The 25,160-nt window shown below is 36.0% G+C and overlaps 1 protein-coding gene and 1 non-coding gene across 4 annotated transcripts in view; both read left to right on the forward strand.

Moving 5' to 3' along the window:
* Lrba (LPS responsive beige-like anchor protein) overlaps positions 1–25,160 on the forward strand; it is a 537,266-nt gene that overhangs the window by 129,214 nt on the left and 382,892 nt on the right. For all 3 annotated transcript variants that reach the window (XM_029537235.1, XM_021195949.2, XM_029537234.1), the window contains exons 31-34: positions 8,517–8,656; positions 15,788–15,866; positions 17,004–17,137; positions 22,781–22,842. In XM_029537235.1, the coding sequence (XP_029393095.1) occupies positions 8,517–8,656; positions 15,788–15,866; positions 17,004–17,137; positions 22,781–22,842 (415 nt within the window). The remainder of the gene's footprint in view (positions 1–8,516; positions 8,657–15,787; positions 15,867–17,003; positions 17,138–22,780; positions 22,843–25,160) is intronic.
* On the forward strand, positions 3,405–3,574 carry LOC115063975. Its single transcript, XR_003843817.1, has one exon. It is a non-coding gene; the product is annotated as a U1 spliceosomal RNA (small nuclear RNA).

Here is a 25,160-nt window from a genome sequence, read left to right on the forward strand (position 1 = left end):
GTGGTTACCTCTCAGACATTACTTGAACTTACAGTGGTTATCCATCAGTTCTTCCTACCAATATTATGTCAGCCTTTATTTAAAAGAAATAACAACAACAAAAAAAAGGTTGGAATCTAGATACCCGTAGATACAAGACTTCAACAGGTGTCCATGTGATCTGAACCTGGGAAGTTTGAGAAAGCTAACTACAGAATCTTGTTGATTGTGTAGCGCTAAGGGTTTGTTTTTTTTTCTGTTACTATTGGTGGTGGTGGTTTTAGTAGATTTGTCTCTTGTCTAACCAACCAGTTTATGTACGTTGCTCAGGATGCTGTCCAAGGGCCTTCAGCATTGCTAGGCAGGTGCTCTACTAACAGTCTGTCTATTGGCAGCCTGGGTGTTGTCTTTGTGTTTTATAAAGTTTTCTTTTGTTCTACTTCCAACATACAGTTACTGAATGGGTATTTTTAAAAATTAGTATTTTTATCTGGAAACAAACTTACGTACAGAAAAGTTCCTACTCCAAAATTTTTATTTTTCATAAGATATTAATTTGTTAATATATTTAGATATGTTTTAATATATTCTGTTTTTTCTATATAAATATACTCTTATCTTTAAATAAGAAAATTAAAAGTGACAGAATGCTATCTAAAATTTAAAATACTAAATACATTATCTAAATTTCTTTAAGCCTATTTACTTATTTTTATTTATTCTTTCATAATTTTTCATGACTATATAATGCACTTTGATCATTCCTGCCTTATTTTCCTCTTCATGGCATCTAGCTCCCATTCAGCCCCTTCTTCCCAGCAGGCAGCCTTCCTGAATTGATGGTTTTTTGTGCCTCACTGCCTGGATTCATTTATTTAAATTATGTATGTCTATGTTGATGTGTACCCATGAGTGTCAGGAGCCTGTGGCGCCCAGAGGATCCACTGAAGCTGAAGTTACGAGCCAGCCAACATGGGTGCTGGGAACGGACCTCCGGTTCTTCATAAGAGCACTGCTGTTAACCACTTCTTCAGATGCTTCCTCACATACACTGTAGATAATTAGGATTCAGTGACAGTCTTAAGTCAAATAAATGATCGAGTTTGAGATTATGTCCCTCAAGTCTTTGAATGTTCCTTAGTTTATATTTATCTAATGTTGCCTTAGAATTAGATTGACATTAGTACATTTTGGCAGACATATTAAAGAGGCAACAGCTTCTTGCATCTTGTCCAGTGGTGTACGTATGGTTTTGTCTTACTGCAGCTTACTCTGGCCAGTGAATACAGTCGTATGTAACAAATCTCTCTACTGTTAAGGAATTCCTTATGAATAGAGGCTATACAATTCATCACTTTATCAGATTTTCTGTTCATTCATTTGTGGACTTAAGGTTTTCTGTTTATTTTATGGCTTCTAATATTAGAGACCTCTACATATTAGATTACATAATAATATATTTTCAGTTAGTTTAGTCCTTGTCCTCTATTTCTCCATCTTTTGTAAATAGTGTCTTTTCCTGGCCAGCACCAGATCCTACAGCTCACACAATTGTGCACCCTAGATGCTTGAACGTCTATGGTATCACTTTTGACTTGCTCAAGGCTGGGATTATGGGTGTAAGCTACTGTGCCCAGATTAAATTTAACTAAAATTTGTTCTAGTGTTTATAATAAGAAATAGTTGGGTGGCTAAATACTTTAATTGGCTATCTTATTAATATACTTAAAAATTTTTATGAATGACCAAAGTGTTTTATTTTGGCATTTTTCTTTTCAATAATGTTGAAATTAAATCTTTTTTCTCACTACCTTGAATGAAATTATGCATTTAGTTAGGGATTCCTGCTTAGTAGGTACTGCATTTAAAAAGTTTGTTAAAGTAAAAACCAATAATTTAGGTGGTAGCATTTCCTGGATATTTTGTGGAACTTAACATGTCTGGTATGCATTTAACATATTATCTGATGGAATACAAACTGTTCAATCTCTTCCCTCCCCTGTCTTTTTTCTTAGCACGAGACACCTTTTGAAAGGCTTTTTTTTTTTGCAGCCATAGGGGAATGGAGTGTCTTTGGGAATTTCAAAGCATCCCTCTGATCATGTATTTATCTCAGGAATGCTGTGCCAGAAATCAGAACTCTCCTCATATCTTAAGAATTATCAACTCCCAAGCAATAGCTGGGAAGTTTAGAGTAACAGCTACGAGAGCGAGCCCTTGCTGAAAGGCTGCCAGCTCCAGTCTTGCTGAAAGGGAAGGTGTTTGTGTTCATTCCCATGCCAAGATTCCTGCTCTTATCTAATTTGAAGATCCTCGCTGGCGATTAATGGATGCCAGGGATTTATCTTGATAAAGTTCAAGGGCTGGTCTATGTTTTCAATTGAATCCTTAGGGATTAAAGTACTCTGTCAAAAAAGTTTTTTTCTTTAGTAAATCGTTTTTATGTTAAATTAAACAGCAATGTTAAGATTTTGAATTTATAATGTTTTGAAATGAAAATTCTGAAACTTGTCTGGAATGTATTATTCCTTTATTGGTGGCTGTTACTAATTAATTTTTGAGAAAATCTTCAAACTCTCCAATTTAAAAAGCTGGCAACAAATCAACATGATGTTCACTTGCTGTGAGTGTGACTGTAGAAAGAACTTCCTAGAGAATCTGTCACAACAGAGCAAATGCTGAGTATTCTAAATGTTCACTAACGTTAGTGAGCTCGTAAAGAAAATCTGTGAGTAAACTTCACTTTAATCTCTGTGTTTTCATTGACATTTAGAAAAGCTAGCTGGTGTAGCTGGTTCTCTGCCTTCTGTGTTCTTTAAGAAAAGAAGGGAAATGCTTTAGTTAAAATTGACATCATTCACAATTCAGATAATTACTTGCTTCTTAAACATTAAGAGAGATTTTGAGTTCATTTTTTAAGTAGAAGCTTAAGGCTTAGGGTATAGCTCAGAGCTCGAGCTGGTTCTTAGTCTGTGCAAGATCGTGGATGGAAATCCCAGCACAAGAGGGGAGATAATGAGTCGGGGAGGCCCTATGCTTTTACATCTTTCTTTCTTTTTTAAAAGAGGATACAAAATCTTTTGTTCTTACCTAGCTAATTCCCACTAAAGAGTGATAAGTTGAAATTTTTAGGTTCTTCAAAATGTAGAATGTACTTGCCTAGTTTTGATTTATGTTAACAGGATGAGCATAATGGGCTAAATATCTCTTCTGAAGGTTTTAGTCTTTACACTGAAACTTTATCATAGTAATAAAATGAAAACATCCCACATACACATATTATTTATTACATTTTTAATTAGATCATGTTACTTTGGGTTTTATTTTAATCTTGCCCAGAGCTTTAGCAGTATCATTTCAGAACTGATTTGAATCAGGTATGGATTTAGAAATTATTAATTTTATTTTTTTGTGTATACTAATTAATACTTAGTATAAACGCCATGGGAAAAAACATGATCACCGAGGTAGTTCTCCCAGGGCCACTGTTATCCATTACACTTCAGATGTACTGACCCCCTGATATGTCCCCAAAGGTGGGAAACTTTACTGTGAAGTTTCTGGTAGTAAGGGGCTGCCTTCACACTCTCCTCTATTAAAATTAAAGGTAGCATATGTATAATTTCTTATCTTGATAATCTTCATTTATATGCTGTGTAGATAACACTAATGTAGACATATTCATGAACATGCTAGCTGGAGAACTTAGTGAACACATTCAAAGCTATTTAATTGTATTCTTTTTGTGCATGAATTATATGGCATGTGAATTATAGCTTAATAAGGTTTTATAAACAGTTCATTGTGAGGCAATGGCTGAATCACAGTCTGATTTTAGAAATATATAGATTTGTGGTACATCCTGAAAATTAATTTTGACAAGTGTCTTAGGGTTTTATTGCTGTGAAGATCTATCATGACCAAAGCAACTCTTATAAATGAAAAATTTAAAAAAATTAATTCAGTCTGGCATATAATTTCAGAGGCTTAATCCATTATCAATCATCATGGTAGAAAGCATGCCAGCGTCCATGCAGACTAGCTGCTGGAGAAGGAGCTGGGAGTTCTACATCTTAACCCATAGGCAGCAAGGAGGAGGTTGCATGTGTTTCACACTGGGCATAGCTTGAGCATTTTAGACCTCAAAGCCCACAGTGACAACACTTTTTCCAACAAGGCCATGCCTTCTCCAGGAAGGCCACACCTCCTAATAGTGTTGATTCCTATGGCCAAGCATTCAAACACACAAATCTATAGGGGCCAAGCTTACTCACACCACCACAATAAGTTATTTTACCTTTCTGAGCTTGCCTTAAAATTTTAAAAAATGTTTTAGAAAGGTGTTTGGTGGCTCATGTGTGCAATCTTAGGAATTGTAAAGGGTGAGGGCACGATGCTGGAGGAACAGGAATTCAGGGCTCTGGCTTCAGATACCTTTTGTGTTTTCTCTCCCAGTTATTATTATTTTTTAAAAAAATAAAATTAATGTATACGTTAATTTTAATTAACGTTAATTTAATGTTTTTCAAATTAAACTACAAATTTTTGAGAATATGTACAAAAATCTGGGGAGTAAATATTTACTAAGATGAATAAAAGAATATACTATTTTTCACTTTTGTAAGTATTAATTATTTACAGTGTGCTAAATGTTTAAAACCCAAATCAGTGTTTTGCTGTGTTTTAATTAGCCATGTGCAAATAATGATTGTACATGTTAAGGAACAGATATGAAGTGTGATATTTGGTGAGCTTTGACCATTGTATATACTTTATTGTACAAATATCAGCATTCTCCCTTCTCGCCTAATTCCTGTCTCTGTCCCCCACAAGCAATTGCTATTTTAACTTTTTATAAAACTGTTTATTAGTTTGCCTTCTCCAAAATTCTTTTTAAAAAGGAAGTAATGAATATGTTCTTAAACGTAGGCTTCCTTAATTTATTTAACAAGTGTCTTAGTTAGGGTCTCATTGCTGTGAAGAGAATGCCTTTGCGATCCATCCATGCTGCTGACTTTATCAGCATTCTGTGCTACTGTTGCATAATGGTATCCTACTGTGTAAGTACTCACTGTTTAAAAACTTCATTTTTCTCCATGGAGGACACTTGAGCAATTTCTAGTTTCATCCAGCTACTCTAAAGGGTCTGGAAGCATAATTGTATTATGGATATTTATATTTTCTTGAGCAAAGTCCTAAGGTACAGTTGTTGGGTCATAAGATAAATGTATGTCTAAATTCTGATTATAGAAGTAGATTTTTTCACTGATTTAAATTGAATAAAGGACCTCAGACGTAATAGACAAAGTGCAGTACCACTGTCTGCCCACAATTCACTAATCTAAATATTATTTTCCCATCAGTATATATCTGCTGTATGCATGAAACAGATTGTGATGATTCTTTTGTGAACAAATGTGAAAGAGGATTATTCATATTTTCATTTTTTACGTAACTGTTAGAACATGAAAAATGTTCTGACATTTTAGCATATAAATTTCTGGCAAAACAAGCATTATTATATTTGTATTGTTTTCTGAGGCCACCATAAGCACATGTATATGTGCATGTATGTACACACACACACACACAATGTCATATCCACATCTTTTTATCTCAGTGATCTTCCTCTGATATAAGCTACCATGATTTAAGCACACCATTTTGGATTGGGGGCTCAGGTGGCTGTTGCTTCTATTTTTTAGTATATAGTTAACATTGGCAGTCACCCTTATAATGATGTGACACCAGCTACCCCCAAGTACATTGAATAAGCCTTGCCCAGCACAAGATAACTTGATTTAATTGGCAACAGTATTTGCCCTCAAATGATAGTCAGTGAAGTAAAACGGAACCTATTTCACTTTGTTCTTTCTTTCTTTTTTTAAAAATAACCACAGAAATGTATTTTTAAAATATTGAAATTACATGCCTTTAGAAAGTATGAATACATTTATTAGGGCAAAACATTTAAGTAACTTTGTTTAAAAATCAAATATTTTAAAGCTATTAAGGGAATACTTTCAGCTTACAGTATTGTCAACAAAAGACATGATTAAATAAATTGAATGTTGAAGACTTTAAGCTTATGGTAAACACCGGGTAATTAAAAGTAAGAGCTGCTGTGGGAGTACATTATATATCAGCTGTCCCTTTACCTCATTAACTGGGTTTTTGCATGTTTATGGAGCTAACTTCAATTAAAAATGCCTTTTAAGTTGTGCCTAACAAGGTCTTTTAGTTACTCTTTTAGTATAAAGTATTGCACTTTAGTTGAAATTGGTGTATCATAAATACCTGTGTTCAAATAATGCACAATATAAACAACTGGTTATTTGGTACTTTTGCTGTTTAAAAAATTGTTTATTGTTTTCTATGTGATATAATCAAAAGCTGTTGTGTTTCATGAGCTATATACATGTATCCATTGCTTGAGTAGGTATTGATTTCTCTTTTGAGATAGTTAAGGTTTTATGATTTTAAGTTAATACTGCTTTAAATTTCTTATTGAAACATACTGAGTTTTCTGCATCAGTTATGAAGTTTTTAAAAAAGTTAATTTCTTGTCCTCTTTAATTCCAAGATTCTCTCTTTTTACCCCCCAAATTCTCTTTGATTATGTTTATTAGAAAGTTCAAGATGGTCTTAAATTTAAGAACTCTAGCATAAATGTTGGTTAAAATGTTAAAATAAAGAGGCCCTGGGGAAGAGGGGGGAAGGGGAAGACCCACACCCTGCCAGAGTTCCGCCTATTCTCTGGTCAGTCAGGCGTGGGAGGGCTGCTATCTACCTTCCACTCATCCTCGGGTGGGCATCTAAGCCTCTGACCCAGTCTTCACTGGGTGGCAAGGGGCAGATATACCTGGGATTCCCGGAGCTTCTTTGCTAAAGCCACCAGGGTTATGGGAGAGAGGGATGAGGAAAGAGGTTCCTAACACCCTCGGGAGTGAGCACAGGATGAGCAGAGACTGTCTATGGTTTTAGAGCTTTATTGTAGAAAGGCAGGGAGAAAGAGAGAAGAGACGGAGGTGGGGGGGGCTAGAGGGAAAGAGAGTAAGAGGGAGAGAGGAGAAGAGAGGAGAAGACAGAGAGGAGAGAGGAGAGAAGACAAATCGAAGAGGAGAGAAGGGGTGAGAGTGAGGGGGGTCTTTACTGTAGCTAGGTAACTGGGGAGGAGTTTAACCTGAAGGCCAGAAGCTTGGGCCATTGTCTATGTGACTTCTAGCCATGCTTTTCTTGTGGGGGCTGTGGGGCTGGTAACTTAGGCAGGAGCTAGAGTTCCAGGAGCATGAGGGAATGCCTAACGTGTCATGAAGGTGAATTATCACCATTTCCAGGGTTCAGACCTCAACTCAACTGGAGACCAACCTGCAATTCCCTACAGTCGGCCATCATTGGGAAGAGAAGCCACTTGGTCTTGCAAACTTTATATATGCCCCAATACAGGGGAATGCCAGGGCCATGAATTGGGAGTGGGTGGGTAGGGGAGCAGGGCAGGGGGAGGGTATAGGGGACTTTTGGGATAGCATTTGAAATGTAAATGAGGGCTGGTGAGATGGCTCAGTGGGTAAGAGCACCCGACTGCTCTTCCAAAGGTCCTGAGTTCAAATCCCAGCAACCATATGGTGGCTCATAACCATCCTTAACCATCTGTAACAAGATCTGACGCCCTCTTCTGGAGTGTCTGAAGACAGCTACAGAGTAATTACATATAATAAATAAATAAAGCTTTAAAAAAAAAAGAAATGTAAATGAAGAAAATATCTAATAAAAAATTGGAAAAAAATGTTAAAATGAATTATTTTCATAGGACTTTGTCTTAGTTTTAAAAACAGTGAGGCTGGGGAGATAGGTTGTTGGTAAAGTGTTTGCTGTGCAAACAAGAGGAGAGCTTGATCCTTATCAACCATTGTTTTAAAAAGCTGTCTGTGTAGAAGGGAGTGTGGGGAGGAGGTGAGTAGGGTGGCTCAGAGGTTCAGATCACTTCCAGAGGGTCTGGGTTTGATTCCCATCACCCACATGGCAGCTCACAACTGATTGTAATTCCAGTTCCAGGGGATCCAATAGCCACTTCCAGCCTCTGTGGGCACCAGCCACACATGGTACAGACAGAGTACTCATATGCATTAAATGCAAACAATTAAAAAGCTTGGATGTGATGTGCTCTTGTAAGATCAGCCCTGGGGAGACAGAATCCTGTGGACCTTGGGATTCACCATTGGTCAGCCTAGCCTACTGAGCAGTTTTGTCCAGTGGCAGACCCTGTCTCAAACCAAGGTGCTTGTGTCTGAGCAACAACATCCAAGGTGTGGTCTTGTTTATGCATCAGACTCTGTCTGTCTCTTAATCCTTCTCTCTCCTTCCCTTCCTCCCTCTCTAAAAGAGAAAAAAAGGTATGTAAATATATATAACATTAAGTAGTAAGAATATTTCAAAGAATATATCAAAATAAGGTAGGAAAGAAAATGAAAGTTTTTGAAACTTTTAAGTGTATATAATTATTGTAAATAATTTATATTTTAAAACCTTTATTACAGAAGTGTCATCATTGCAACAAAGAAGTCATCAGTCTTACCTAACGCCCTTGCTACAAGTGCACCTAGTAATGCTAATGCTGTCAGTGTGGTGTCTTCAGTAGATTCCACCCAAGTCTCAGATGCAGGAGGAGAGTCACCAGGTGAGTCAGGTGGCAATGAAGTCAACAGAATTTTTAAATCTATTTTAGCAAATTTTAGGATTTTGTGATTAAACCAAGAAATTTGTAAGGTGCTTTAGGAATCTTTCTACTTTTGTGATTTACTGTTGATTGTTCAGTATTATCTTTTTGTTTATAAAACTACTATTGATTGTTTACTAATAACCCCCAAAATCTGAGTAAAATTAAAAAGTAAAATCAGGGCTAGAGATTCAATTAAAGTGGTATTTGGTGAACTGGTCAGTCTCATAGAGTTTTGATGTTATTTTACTAGCCACAGTCAGCCAGCTCATGCCTCCATACTTTATTTTGTCTTATGTGTCAACAAAATAAATATAATTATTTCTCTTATATTCCTGTTTTCCTTTTGAGACTAAATCTCATGTGGCCTTCTCTGGCCTTGAATTCACTTTGTAGCTAATGATGAATCAAAACTTGTGATCCTGATGTTTCCTCATCTTAAATGCCGTAGGTTGCCACCATACTTGGTTTATGTGGTGGTGGAGACCAGCGGCTCATCTGTGCTAGACAAGCATTCTACCAAACTTACCTACATACCCACCCTGCTTTTTATTTTTATTTTACTTGTCGTAACAACATTTTGTTCTAAAGTTTGAAATGCAATTAATTTTTAGAAAGTTTATAGCATTTAGATACAAGAGGAAATGTTCATGGTATGATAAAGAAAATCAATACTTTATGTACTATTCTATAGTAACTGTGTTAAGTATATGACTTCTGTATATGGTAAAAGTAAGACAGCACATTGCAATGTGAGTTGATTAATTTCATACAGTTGTACTGTTGGGTCTAGTACACCTAATGCCTTGTGCTTGAGTTACTGGTGTATGCCACCATGCCCTGCTTACTCTGCTGCACTATACATTTGATTCCTCTTCTTAGCATTTACTTTTAGTGTTGTTTTGTTTTTGTTTTTGTTTTTGTTTTTGTTTTTGTTTGAGCTGAGAACCAAACCCAGGGCCTTGTGCCTGCTAGGCAAGTTCTCTTACAACTCCTGGTGTTTTCTTTAAGGATTCTTGAGAAGTACACATAGCATTTTCATATATAGAAAACAGTAGGTATTAAGTTTAAAATTCCACCTGGAAACCCAACGTTGTAATAGTATTGCATCATGTGACTTAGGGTTTTATTTTATCAAAACAAAAAGAATCAGTAAACGGAATTGTCAAAATCTCATATCTACAAGCCTCTGTCTCCTGAGTGCCTGCACCTAATCTTTTCTTTACCCGAACCTTGCTGTTTACCAGACTGTCCTTGAACTCAGAGATCTGCTTGCCTTTCTTGGGGAGGATTAAAGGTGTGTCTGTATTCCAGCTCAATCACACAGACCTAGAAGGTCTTTGGATAGGATCTCTTGCCAGAGAAGCCATGTTGCTGAATTTAAATTCTTCTATGTAATATGTTTTCGTATGTTAATATGCTATAGTCTTTTAAAATATGATATATTTTTCAAATGGTATTGCAAAGTATAAATAATGAAGACAAAATTGAAACTATCTCAGCAGTGGAACTAAGCTATAGTATTCTTTACCAGTTTGTATACTGAGTGCTTGCTAATTTGCAAAATTTAGCATCATTCTTTACTCTATAACATTAAGACTATAAGGTTTGTCTTTATTCAGTTAGTAAAAAATAGTTTCATTTCTTTTAGAATAATTTTTTATTAGGCATTGTAAACTATCCCTTGCAAGACAGACAAACACACATACACAAAGACACAAGCCTATTCACTTATACACACNTGTAGTATAGCAGTATTTAGTGATTAAAAATTGTCACTTGATTTAATGATTCTTTACTGCAAGGGGCATTAGTTACTTAGATCCTTAGGGAACTTGTATAAATAGTATTTTACTCCCTGCATTGATGCTAGATGGAGGGTCAATTTACAGATATCTGGAAAATTGCCTGTGTGAAAGAGCCACATTATCAGTGCATAGATAAGGAAAACACAGGTCCTCGCCTTCCAAGTGTTGGAAGAAGCCTTTGAATTTACATATGTAATTATCTGTTGGGAATGTTAATTTTAATCTGAATCAAATTTATCATAAATTTATGTTTTCAGTTAAAATGCATAATTATATATTTTTCCTGATGGTATGGAGGGCAATCTCATGTGACACTGTTNGTATATTAGTTCTTCAACTAATTTTTCTATATATTTGTTTACTTTTTAATATTGCTAGTTAATTTTTATCTTTCTTGTGCAAGTGTCCTATGACTTAAAGATTTATTTTTATTTTTACTTATATATATGTGTGTGTGTGTGTGTGTGTGTGTGTGTCTGTGTGAGTATGCTAAGTGTGATGTGTTTGGGCGCCTGAGGAGGCCAGAAGAGAGTGTTATACCTCTGAACCAGAGTTACAGTTGAAGCTGCAGGTATAGATGTCTGCGAACTGTCTGCTTGATATGGTGTTAGGGCCCAAACTTGAGTCCTTTAAAAGTGCTCTTAACTGTTAAGCCATCTCTTGAGCCCCAAGTCCTGTGATAAAAAGAACATTTTGTAAAGTCTGTTTTGCTATATTTACTATTAGGAAAGAATATCGGCTTTTTTTTTCAAAGGCAGTGTTAGGAAATGATTTTTGTCATTGTTTTATTCGAACAAATAGTATTCCTATTCTTAAAAATACTGCCCTCCCCATACTGGGAATTTACTGTAAGCCTGTGTCTGCAAGGCAAGTAAGAGCTCTACCACTGAACTGTTCCTTACCACTCCCTTTCCCTCCCTCCCTCCCTTCCCCCTCCCTCCCTTCCCCCTCCCTCCCTCCCTCCCTCCCTCCCGCCCTTCCTTCCCTCTTTTCCATCCACCACCCCGCTCTCTTTTTTTCTTTCTTTTGTAATGGGTTTATTTGGTACAAGAGTCTAGAGAGATAATTCTGCTTATTGTTAAGCACCAAGGAACAGTCTGCAAAGGTCCTTCCACAAATGTGAATATTGGAAATGGGATGCTATGGGTGAGTACTGCTGCTGGTGGTGACTGGTCCTCAGTCCTAGCTTGTAGGCCTGGGCTTTTCTCAGTTAAAGACTGTTGTCAGATAGGAAGCTCTTGACTGATTTTTAGGGTCTCTTGGCTGTACTTACTAAGGCTTTGACTTTTTCAGATACTTCTGCATTCAGATATTTTTGATGGTCTTTCTTATTCTCCCAACAACATTCATTCTATATTTATAGAGTTATGTATTTTATACATATAACCATAATGTTTGCTCTCTCAGCATTTTCTGGTATATTTCTAACACTTGGTTATTCCTGGAGCCTGCCATAGAAGAAAGGAAACAAATATCAGAAACACCACAAAAAAAAAAAAAAAAAAAGGCTACTCTTTGTGGAAGTCCTAAGTTCAACTGAACCCAAATTTCAACTATTGGAGAAACCACATTTGAAACCAAATAAAGAAAGGAGCTATGCCTTGCTAGCTGGCCCAGCCAGGGAAGCCTCCAATAAGCCAGAGGCAGACCCTGTCTCACTTTTAAAAAATGCATTTCAGCTCATCAAAATCAGAGCTGGGAGTATAGCTCAGGACAATCTTGGGTACATTCCTTAGTGTCACACTTTAAAAACAGGGAATTTTGATGGTTCACATCTTTAATCCCAACACTTGGGAGACAGAGGCAAGTGGATATTTGAATTCCAGGCCTGTCTGGTCTACAGAGCAAGTTCCAGGACAGCCAGAGCTACACAGAGAAACCCTGTCTCAAAACAATTAAAATAAATAAAGTAGTAAATAAATAAATTAATTAATTAATAAGTTGTGTCAATTAACACAGTCAAAAGCTAATCTTGTTTTATAGTTTTTGCCTAAATATTTTCTTTGGATTTGTTACATTTTTAATTTCACATTTAAGTATATAGGTACTTGTGTCCTTCTCTTTATTAATGTCATAAAAGTTTAGGAATAAAATGAATTTTAGAGAAAATAGCTGATATATTCAGAGTATATAGTCTTTAAAAACACTATCACTTGTCAATGCTCAAAAAATTTAATTACAATATTTATTTATTTATAAGGTCTTATTATATAGCACAGGTTGGCCTCCAACTTCTAATCCTCCTTTAGGCTCCAAAGTATTGAGATTACAGGCATATGCCCCCACTTCCTGTAGTAAAATGAGAAATATTTTATTAACCAATTATAATAGAAGTTAGTGCCAGCAGTTTTTCAAGAACCAATTTTACTATCAAGAATGTAGCAAATGGGGGGTAGGGATGTAGTTTATTTGGCAGACTGTCTATTTAGCTGTGTAAGGAATACATTTTTATTTTGGGTATAGGAAGGCAGAAACAAAGGGCTTTCCAGAAGTAGGAGAATTGCTGTTCTCCCAGCTCAGTTCTTTTGCTGCCTGGCCTCATGTAAAGTGCTTGTCAATCTGTTCTAACTAGATGCAACTGGGACTCTTGAGTGAATAAGTTGGCTTAAGCCCATTACAGGAAAGGAAGCACACAGTAACCAGTGGCATGCCAGTCGCAGAGTTTATTACAGGATTAGAGCCTGTGTTTGTTGAGTTTTGTGACAAGAAAATGAGGATTTTGGCTTAAATACTGTGAGGAAACGAAGTAATTCTTGGATCAGATATTGTAAATAATACCTAGAAGAGAAAACTTAGGTGACAATTATAAGTTGTAATCAAATGGCAGTTCATTTTAAAGCTTGGGCTGCTGGATTATTTTTATTTCTTTGGGCAGAGTTTGTGACTTTGTTTGTATTGTGACATGATTGCACAGTGGTGTTGATGTTCATATAGATTCTTCATAGACTCAGGGATCCTGTGCTCAGGAATTGTTTATCCAAGACAGGAGAAGGCAAGCACTGGTGGTGGGCAGTGCGGGGTTGATAGAACACTTTAGCACGCGGATGTCAGAGGCATCAGAGGATGTCAGTGTTTGTTTCAACACTTTCTCTACATTTTAGATAGGCATTTATTCTTCTGTTGTTTTTTCACTATTCCAGTTTTGTCCTTTATAGATGATTCCAGCAAACTCATGTCTGCGGTTTGAGAAACAGATGAAACGTATCCAACTTCTGATAGTGCATAGATTTCAGAGTTCTGTTTATCAGCAGTGTGTGTGGTGTGTGTGTGTGTGTGTGGTGTGGTGGTGGTGGTGGTGATGGTGGTGGTGGTGGTGGTGGTGTGTGTGTGTGTGTGTGTGTGTGTGTGTGTGTGTGTTGGCTTTGTTGGTCTACCTTGGTAAAGGGTTGTAGTGGAATTTTGTTTCTTTTATTTTCACATTTGCTTGGCACTTTGTAGGATACAACGTTAAGGAATGAAGATTTGGTAAATGGAGTGCAGCTGCCAGTGCAGTGCTCATCTTTACTTGACCACCTCAGGTCTTTATTTCAATGCCAGCTGGACTCTTGCAGTTCATTTGGCCCTGTCTTGCAGAGGGAATTTAATATGGCATTTTTTTTTTCCCTGAATTCTGGGTAATGACTTCCTATTTTGTTCCTATGTTCTACTTCTATCTTTGATTGATTGATAGTCTGATCCTGTGTATTTTGATACTTATGCAGAAACTTACTTTTCCTTTTTCTTTCATGAAATTTTTAGAACTTTTCAAACCTCAGAATTATTTTTCTAACTAAGCCTTTTGGACTTAGTTCTTCAAGTCTTGCCATTATATATTTTGGTTCCTATCCATTCTTAGCTCTGTCAGATTTAGTTTTCTGACATTCTCTCATCAGGTAAATTTTATGAGCAGTTTTCTTGATAATGCAAAGACAATTACTTCTGTTTAGGAGAAAACAGTTTGAACACACTATACAGTAAGAGGATTGAATTAGTTGTTAATGTTAAGGTATATACATTAATTAAGGTATATACATTAAAGGTTATATCGGAACATAATTGGAAAGACTAGAATAAGACCAGATAAAGCAAATTAATTCTATTCAGTGCTTTAAACAAAAACACTGGAATAAAATGATAGAAAAGAGAGGGTTGGTAGGAAAATAGGTTTGTTCAAGTACAGGATTTGGGATGATTAGGGGAATTACATCTGTAGTTCAAGTTAGCAAAGCTTTTCAATTACATGTTTAGAATCTCTACATGCTGGAGGTAGGTGGATGGGAAAGGTAAGGGTTTTCTGCTCTTTGAAAAGTGCTGTTCTGATGGTACTTACAGTATCAGCTGGAAGCCAGACACAGTGGTGTACATTTGTAATCCCAGAATTTGTAGACTGGGCTACATATAGTAAGTTCATTGTTATTCTTGGCTATATTGTAGCTTGAGGACAACTTGAGGTAAGTGAGATCCTGTTTTTGTTTTTTGTTTTTTTTAAATACAGTTGGAAAAAGTAGGCGGGGGAGGTAGTAGCTAGTACATGCAGCACATGCCGTGGTTTCTAGGTATGGCTTCATTGCCAGAGTGTCCTGGAGGCTAGGGAACAGACCAGACACTCACCTTCTGGTATTCTCCTGGGCTTGCCCTGCTGTCCACTAGACTTTGTTACCAAGTGTGAAACTCCTCATAAAAATCTGTTGCCTTGCTGTTATTTCCTCTGTGATCTTGGGGTGGGGAGCATCAGTTGAAATAAATGTGAGAAATACATGTCATATTGTAATCATAATGAAGGTTCATGAGAAAGTATAGATGATACTGAAATAACTTAAGGACTGTTCCTCAGGCATCTATGACTTGTTCACTGTTAGAGTCTTGATTGGTCGTGGTATAGCACATGCTCTCCAGTGATGGCTAAAAGGTCATCCTCTTGTTGATAGTGATACATCTGTTTAAAGCGAATTAGGAATTTTATCTTTCCAAGTTTTACTTCATTGAAAAGAAAGCTTGTGCTTGTTATGTTTATTGGTGCTAAATAAAAGAAATTGCAAAGCTAACTCAGTGGATCAGAATCTGTCAATACTTGTCTGCTACTTCTCTACCCCCTGGGTAGGAGGGTTACCTAACACAACTGACCTTATAAAGGGACATATAAATAATTAGAGAAAAACTTTAATTGTTAGACTTTATCTAAGAGTGATACGTGTTTGAAAAAATATATTTAATACATGTTTGTTTATAAAGAGATCATATTTGCTTGAATCCTTATATCTAGATCTAGAAAACCACTGTCAAATACTTCTTTTTTCTCTTATAGGAAGTAGATCACCTAATGCAAAACTGCCCTCAGTTCCAGCAGTTGGCTCTGTCCCACAAGACCCAGTTGCACACATGAGGTATTTAAGTTGCTTTCTTAGTTATTGAAATTTGTGCTTTTTTTTATAACCCACCCTCCCCTTACACCTCCCCTGAATTCTTTTAAAATTAATTTTATTTCAAAAATATGTTTTAAAAGGTTTATGAGAAATGTTCACTTGTAATAAAAATGCTACATGTATGACACATTTTTGTGAGCTTGTGGTGTATATTGTGGATAATTATGAGTTATTAGGAATATATTATACCTTTTCTTTAAAAGTATTAAAATCAATCATGATCATATTAATATTGCATTCTACATTGAGTTTACTTTTACTTAGAATTTTAATTTGGAATATATGTTTCAAAATTTAATTCTGAAGTTTATAGCCATATTTTCATCCACTATATGCCAAGTGGTCAGAGAATTTTTGTTTTTCTTACCATAATTGCCAATTCCCAGTCTCCCCAGGGTAGTGGGGTACTTCTGTGAAGCATATGTATTTGTGGGGTCACACAGACCAAAAAGGTTTGGTGAAGCACAGGGAGATCCCTGTGAGGAGGTGGTTGTGGGGAGCTCTTTTAGAGGGCTGTCTGGTAGTTTCAGTGGGCGCCCTCTGTTGCTAATATAAGATATGGAAGTACTATTATGAACCAAGAGTAGCACTAGCTGCTGTCTTGTTTGCTGTGTAAACTCTGGGTACTCATGTACAGTTTATAGTTTTTCTAATGAAGTCTTTTAGGTTTTGTTAGAAAGTGTTATCACTTCAATAAGAGTTTGAACTAGTTTTTATAGACATTTACATGCAACAACTGACAACTTAAAATGAAGATATGATATTTATCTCAAGTTTTTGATAGCCAAGTTTGATGAGCAGATAAATAAGATGAGGTCTTGAGTTAGTTTAGATTATAATGGAGTCATTAAAAAGTGCTTTTAGTTGGCGAGGTGTAGTTTGCAGTAAGAACTGATGCTTAGAATGGTAGTTTGTCAGGCGTCTGTGAGAACTTGGATTGGAAAGATGTATCAGGGTAAAAAAGGACATTTTAGGTAGGAAGTTACTAGGCACAGAATTGTGTGTTTTGGCCATTTTTATTTCTCATGTAACTGCATTTCAGTGGAAGTAGATTTCACTTTAGAACATAGAAAACTAACTCTCAACACCTTTTGTTAGTATTACAGAAAGGCTAGAGCATGCACTGGAGAAGGCAGCTCCTCTGCTACGGGAGATTTTTGTGGATTTTGCACCTTTCCTTTCTCGGACACTTTTAGGTAGTCATGGACAAGAACTGCTTATAGAAGGAACAAGTAAGTGGTTTTTCTTTATTCTCTTTGTATGTACTTACTTTATAAAGTTATATGCTCATATAAGAAAAGTCTGCATCACCGGGTGTGGTGGCACACGCCTTTAATCCCAGCACTTGAGAGGCACAGGCAGGCAGATTTCTGAGTTCGAGGCCAGCCTGGTCTACAGAGTGAGTTCCAGGACAGCCAGAGCTATACAGAGAAACCCTGTCTCGAAAAAAAACAAAAACAAAAAAAGAAAAGTCTGTATCTTCTTAAATATTTTCACCATTGGCTGGCCCGCGTGGAGGTCTGTTTTGAAGACTTTTTCATAAATCTTTTATATTTTAATCTGTTTATTTTTTTAAAACCAGCAATTTCCATGGTGCCTTAGTTAGTTGTTTTATTGCTGTGAAGAGACACCATGATCAAGGCAACTATTTTTTTTTATTTAAGTTTTGCTGCATTATGATGAGAAAAGATACATAATTTCAATTTATCTGAATTTATTAACATTTAGAAACATACTTTGAGTAAATAGACTTACATCACATTCTTCTTTCCCTTTTGTACCACAACTTCTACCAGAGAGCCCCCCCTTCAATATCTGCTATCATTTTTTTTTATCATATTATATCATAAAGCACAACATTTAACTGGGACTGGACTGGCTTACAGGTTCAGGGGTTCAGTCCATTATTATCATGGCAGCCAGCACGGCAGCATCCAGGCAACATGGTGCTGGAGAGGGAGCTGAGAGTTCTACATCTTGTTTCAAAGGCAAACAAGAGAAGACTACTGTCTGCCAGGCAGCTAGGATGAGGGTATCAAAGCCCAACCCAACAGTAGCATACCTCTGCCAACAAGGCCACACCCCATAATAGTGCTGCTCACTGGGCTAAGCATATTAAAGCCTCCACAGATGGAGTATAAAAGTATTAGGCCAAAGCAGTAGCATTTATTTTTCAGGTGCTGGAGGTTGAACTTGGGATCTTGTACATCCTATACAAATGCTTTACTGTTGAGTTTCATCTTTAGATCAGGATTTATTTTTTAGTGCAATTGAATTAGCCACGGGGATTAGGAAGAGTGGTGTAACAAGGTTTTGCATGTACTTCAGATCATACAAACAGCCATCCCTTGCCATGGATAAATAATATGGGATGCGTTATTATTTTCTGCTAGCACAATTATATTTTATGAATAAAATGGTACTGTAAACTACTGTGCTCTTATATATAGGTGACAAGATCTCTTTATGTAGGGTCTGGTTAGGTAGCATGCAGAGGAAGACTAGGCTACATATAAAATGAATGAATTTTTTTTTCCCATGAGGTATTGTATAGCTAATGTTTTCAAAAGATTCCTCAACTAGGTGAAGGAAGATTCAGTTCAACAGAAAACAAATCTTCAAACAACTGATTCTGTTTAAGAACTGAAGACAGGCCATGGCGGTTTAAACTAGGAATCCCAGCATTGGGAAGTGGAAACTCCCACATTGGGAGTTTTAGATCTGGCTGTGGCTACATGAGAAACTGGTTTAAAACAGCAATTAATTTAATAGGTTAACTTAAAAATATCAGTTGCTGGGGGCTGGGAAGATGGCTCAGCGGTTAAGAGCACTGAAGCTCTTCCAAAGGTCCTGAGTTCAAATCCCAGCAACTACATAGTGGCTCCCAACCATCTGTAATGAGATCTGACACCCTCTTCTGGTGTGTCTGAAGGCAGCTACAGTGTAATTACAGAAAAGAAAAGAAAAGAAAAGAAAAGAAAAGAAAAGAAAAGAAAAGAAAAGAAAAGAAAAGAGAAAAAAGAAAGAAACCAGTTGCCATCCTCAAACCTGAGATTTTAAAAGCTAAGCTTGAGAACTTTTACTAATGATAATAAGAATTAATTTTGTTTTGATTTGCATTTCCCTGATGAATACGGATTTTGAACATTTTTTTCAGGTGCTTCTCAGCCATTCAGTATTCCTCAGTTGAGAATTCTTTGTTTAGTCTGTACCCCATTTTTTTAATGGGGTTATTTGATTTTCTGGAGTCCAGCTTCTTGAGTTCTTTGTATATATTGGATATTAGCCCAGTATCAGATTTAGGATTAGTAAAGATCCTTTCCCAATCTGTCGGTGGCCTTTTTTGTCTTATTGACAGTGTCTTTTGCCTTACAGAAGCTTTGCAATTTTATGAGGTCCCATTTGTCAATTCTCGATCTTACAGCACAAACCATTGCTGTTCTGTTCAGGATTTTTTCCCCTGTGCCCATTTCTTCAAGGCTTTTCCCCACTTTCTCCTCTATAACTTTTTTTTGTGTGTGTGGTTTTTAGAGACAGGGTTTCTCTGTATAGCCCTGGCTGTTCTGGAACTCACTTTGTAGACCAGACGCGCCTCGAACTCAGAAATTTGCCTGCCTCTGCCTCCCGAGTGCTGGGATTAAAGGCGTGCACCACCACGCCCGGCTCCTCTGTAACTTTTAGCTGTCTCTTGTGAGGCTATGCCAGTGCCTGGCAAATACAGAAGTGGATGTCCACAGTCATCTATTGGATGGAACACAGGGCCTCCAATGAAGGAGCTAGAGAAAGCACCCAAGGAGCTAAAGGGGTCGGCAACCCTATAGGAGGAGCAACAATATGAACTAACCAATACCCCCCAGAGCTTGGGTCTCTAGTTGCATATGTAGCAGAGGATGGCCTGGTAGGCCATCAATGGGAGGAGAGGCCCTTGGTCCTGCGAAGATCATATGCCCCAGTACAGCGAAATGCCAGGGCCAGGAAGCAGGAGTGGATGGGTTGGGGAGCAGGGCAGGGGTATAGAGGATGTTTGGGATAGATTTGAAATGTTAATGAAGAAAATATCTAATAAAATTGTTTTTGAAAAAAAAGAATTAATTTTGTTTGAATATGGTTGGGTTATGATTACTATGCTTTGCTTTTTTTGGACCCAATTGATGGTATAATGTAAGTACTGATAATTTACTAAAGCTCAAGGATCCTGGTTAAAAAAAAAAACAAAATCCATTTCTTCTTCAGCGTCTAAAATACTGACTTATGTTTGATGATGTACGGTCTCATTTCCAGAGATCAAAAGTAGCAATGAATTCATTTAAAAAGAAATTTCTGATTTTAGAAATACCTGTTATGCATCAATAATTTATTTAATAATAGACTATTTGATGTGATTATAAAGGGCACTTAATTATTAAACAACACAATTTGAAAATAATTTAAAGATGCAGGGAATTCTGAATTGAAAGGCTGTTCAAAGCCTAATTTTTTTAAAAGATTTATTTATTATTATATCTAAGTACATTGTAGCTGTCTTCAGATGCACCAGAAGAGAGTGTCAGATCTCATTACGGATGGTTGTGAGCCACCATGTGGTTGCTGGGATTTGAACTCAGGACCTTCAGAAGAGCAGTCGGTGCTCATAACCACTGAGCCATCTCTCCAGCCCCAAAGCCTAATTTTTGTTTCACCTATCAAAAATGTTTACAGTTTTATGTCTACTTCTGAAGCTTCATCTTTATTCAGAGTTATATATGTGTTTTTGCAGCATGAATGTCCTTTCAACAGATATGTAGTGTGAGAAGTCTAATACCAGGTCTATTATGTCTCCCCACTCTGCTCCTTTAGCACACTTACTATTCTGCAAAAACACATTGATTGTTCAGCTGCAAGTGTGATATTATATGCCATTTCACTGCCATTGTTCAGTGCATAAGTTTTCTCTATAATCTTTGTATTTGATATATTTGTATTTAATATAAAGATTATATGTATTATGCTAGTCTAAAATAGTATTGAAGATAGGCAAATGTATATACATGTATTTTTCTACATAGGTATTTAAATACCTGTATGTGTGATAGACCCTTTCTAAGTTTGTCTCTTAGACAATCCTTTCTGTCTCTTTTGTTCATAATACATATGAATAGATGTAAAAAGATCTAGACTAGAATCCAGAAGTAATAATTCTGTTTCCTGTGGAATTAATTAACTAATTTAATGAGAATTAGTAACCTAACTGTGAAAGGTTCAGAATTGATTCACTATAAGAATCCATTTTTTTTTGGAGGGGTCATTATTCTTTTATTTTTGAAATGACAATAATGTCATTTCTTCCTTCCTTTCTTCCCTGCAAACCTTTCCATGTACCCTCATTGTTTTCTTTTTCAAGGAGAAATTCATAGCCCATTTTTCATTAATTGCGGTTACATGCATATATGTACATGCGTATATATTCCTAAATATAACCCGTCTAGTCCGTGTGTTACTATTATTCATATTTTCTTGGATATCCATTGGCTTTGGGTAACCAATTGGAATCATTCTTTCTGGGGAAGAAAGACTGTGTTTCCTGCTCTCAGCAAGAGCAATAGGTTCTGAGGTTGGGGTAAAACTATGCTTGTATCTGGTTTACATTTTAAGAAGTGACAGGGATCAGTGGAAGGCAAGCAAGAGGTGGTAGCTTTGCCCTTCCTTCCTGCTTGACAGCCTTTGAGCCGAGGTGTTCCCATCATCTTCGCAGTGCCAGCCCACACGTTAGTGATGACCTGCTTGCTTAGTGCAGCACACAAATGCTATGTACATATTTTTATGCCACTGTCTACATTGCTTTTGACATTTATAACATGGCGAAATTATTCTCACATTTTTTTATTTTTTGTTTTTTAGAAAACGAAAGGTATTTGTAAAGCCTTAACATGCCAACCAGTGCCATTGTTGAGTTGAGGAATTATTCTTTCAAAGAAAGAAAAACTGAAGAGCATGAACATAAGAAATAGGTCATGAGTGGGATGTGTGGAAGCTTTTATGGAGTAAAAATGGAGCTAAAGCCACAGGGCTCTGAATATCACTGCAGTGTATTTAATACAGAATTAATAGTTGTATGTCTTTGATAATTATAATGTCTCTGAGTTATTCAATCCTCATAATGGTTGGAATTACTTTTTAAATATATTCATAATAGCAAATTCTTTGAGCTGTTCTTTGATTGTATTGGGTATTTAAAGTAAATAACTCTGTAGATGGCCGTTAATGATATATAAGTTTCTTCCTAAGGATATTTTTAGGTAATCTAAAACAAAACATAGAAAAGAAAATGTAAATAATCAGTTTATAGGAAATGGGGAATACATAACAGACAATGGCTTGAATTTCTGTTAAGGTTTAGTGTGAGGTCAGAGGTCAAGGTACTAATAAGAGTGTTTGGGATGTCTGCTGCCATGAAACAAAATGGAAACTTGATTGATAGCTGGAGGGCTGAAGGGAGAGAGTGTGGTGGGAAAAGCAAAGGTCAGGGAGCCATTTCCCTCCCCTGCATGTATAATAATCAGCTCTCTCCCAAACATGTAGATGATCATGATCAATATGGCATGTGTTGTATGCATTTCTATGAGTGTCGTAAAATATCATTATAGAAGAAGTCAGTAGATGTTTGAGTATCCTGAAAGTAAAAATAAAGTAGTTTACAGAATGTTCATTTTGATACCAAGTTTATAGTAACCACAGACTACTTTGTTTAGTCACACAATCAAATGTGTACAGGTATGGTTTTTAGCACAATATTAACATTTCAATTTTAAATCAATTTGGACAAAAATAGCATAAAATGAATGTCTGGAATTTTAAAACAACTTCATGTTTTTAAAATAACTTCCTCTTTAACATAGGTCTGGTCTGCATGAAGTCCAGCAGTTCAGTTGTGGAGCTGGTCATGCTGCTGTGTTCCCAGGTGGGTGTAAACAGGTCACATGTTCGTGCAGAATAAGCTCTCAGGTGCTCGTTTGACAGCTTCTTGCTTTATTAAGTTTTTGTGGCAAAAAAGTTTTGAGTGTTACGTTAAAATAATCAATTTGTATCTTAAAATGATTACTTATATATAGTATAGATGATTTTGAAACATGAACTGAGAGAGGAGAGAGAGAGAGAGAGAGAGAGAGAGAGAGAGAGAGAGAGAGAGAGAGAGAGAGAGAGAGAAGATAAATGAGAAAAAGCAGTTTTTAGAGTTACACTAAAATGTTTGGATCAGTTGATCTTGAAATGACTGTCTCTGCTCTGTGTCTTATGGATCTAGAAGTAGCTTTATTCATGTACTTTGTAGAGCGCCTCTCTGAATTCCCTTGAGATTCATGTGCTTTGCCTCCCTTTTGTGCAGAGGCTATAAAATGAGTAATAAATAATTTTGAATCCTTGTCATTGCTAATTATTTTTGACGTACACAGTAGACTTGGGAAAATACCAACAAAGATGTGACAGTCATCATCATAAGATGTACAAAACAAATTGCTCAGAGCAAAATTAATTCCAGTGTTTAGAAACCTTGTGGTTTTCTTTAATGATTTAAAAAACTTAAATAAAATTTATCTATACTGTGATGTTTTGTTTTTTGTTTTTCAAGTAAACAAATGAGTGTTTTTATTGAGAGCTTTTTTCTTCTGTAGTCTTTTTAAAGTGGTATCTTGCTGGTAGTAAATTCCTGTACTTAAAACTTTAAAATAGCCTTTTTTAATAGGAAGAGTATTTCTTTAGAGGTCAAGGGTTTTGACCCATTTCAACACCTTTGACCTTCATTTACAGCTCTCATGGTTTGCTTGCCTAACGAATAAGGATAATACAAAATTAATGTTTCTTTGCATTGATTTGTTCATTTTAGTGCCTATGTTGCCAAATTTATTCAGACTGTGCTGATGGACATTTCATGAATACAAATTAAAGAATCATAGAAGGTGTGAAAAATCAATACTATGTGTTATCAATACAGTGCAATAAGAACAATTACTCCTTGAGAGTATAGCTAATGGAATTTTGTAATGAACTTCGAAGGAGCAGTTACATTTCTTAGAGGGCTTATTATTCTTTGATTTTTATGTGCATTCTTTTTAAAAATTTATCCAATTTGTTTTATACTACTTATTTTCCAATATCTCCCTTGTTAAAATTTCTCATTAAGCCACACCTGATTTTAAATAATTTATTGTTTATTTCTTGTTTGAAAATCACCAGATAGAGTTTTATATCTGTTTGTAATTACCTTTCCTTTTAGTCCTCATGGTTTCATCATAAGATTATGGTTCTGTTGTTTATTGTGACATAGCTGCTTCATATGTAAATTTTAATAATGAAGTTTCATCTTTTAGTTTAGGATTGAATTTGGTTTGGTACATGAAAGCTCCTTTAAATATAGCACAATATGTATCTGAATGCCAGAAGCTGCTCAGATAAAGAATGACACATGATAACAGCCATTTGTCATGAATGTCACTGTGCTGCTTAATGTTTATCTGATCAAATGGCATATGGAAATCACTTAGAAGAGTAAATTTTAAAAATCAGAAATTCTCAAGGTTTTTGTTTGAATAACACATATTATTAGTTATTTGAAGTCTTCAGCACTTTTTTTTTATGAGTTCTTCAAAAAGTCCCACGGCATCTCTACGAGACATGACACAGTGTGAAAAATGAAGCTAGAATTAGCTCCACATGTATACAGATTGTTCCAGAGTGATAATTACATTTTTCACTTTGAATTTTCCTAATTCAAAGAGGTCAACTTGGTAATCACAAAAGTGATTTATTTTGTTAAGAAGTGAACTGTCTTTTTCTATGTGAAAGCTGAGGAGATATGAAATTAAATTTCTAGGGGACATTTTGCAGATACTGGGTGGGGATATCTTGAGTTTGATTGATAATTTTTTTTAGTGTGAGATAGGGTGGGAAGTAAAAAGCTACCCTCTTGCTAAATTTTTAATTAATTTTTTAAGAGGAGATGGAAGGGATTGAGTGCCAAAGATCAAAAGATCAGGTCAAAACTCCTTTTTAATCACATAAATAATGGGATATGCTTATGAACTTAACATCTGCAAATTTGATTTAGAACTTTACAAATTAGTTGATGTTAATTTCATGGCAGTCAGCTGTATTCTGATTATTTTTCTTGAGCCCATTCACAACTTATTTTCTTTAAAAAATTTTAAAGACAAGGTGTTTAACCATACTTATTACCAAATATGTTTACAGTATAAATTAAATATCTCATCATATGGGATTTGC

Source organism: Mus pahari, chromosome 4 (genome assembly GCF_900095145.1).
Source record: "Mus pahari chromosome 4, PAHARI_EIJ_v1.1, whole genome shotgun sequence".
Lineage (NCBI taxonomy): Eukaryota > Metazoa > Chordata > Mammalia > Rodentia > Muridae > Mus > Mus pahari.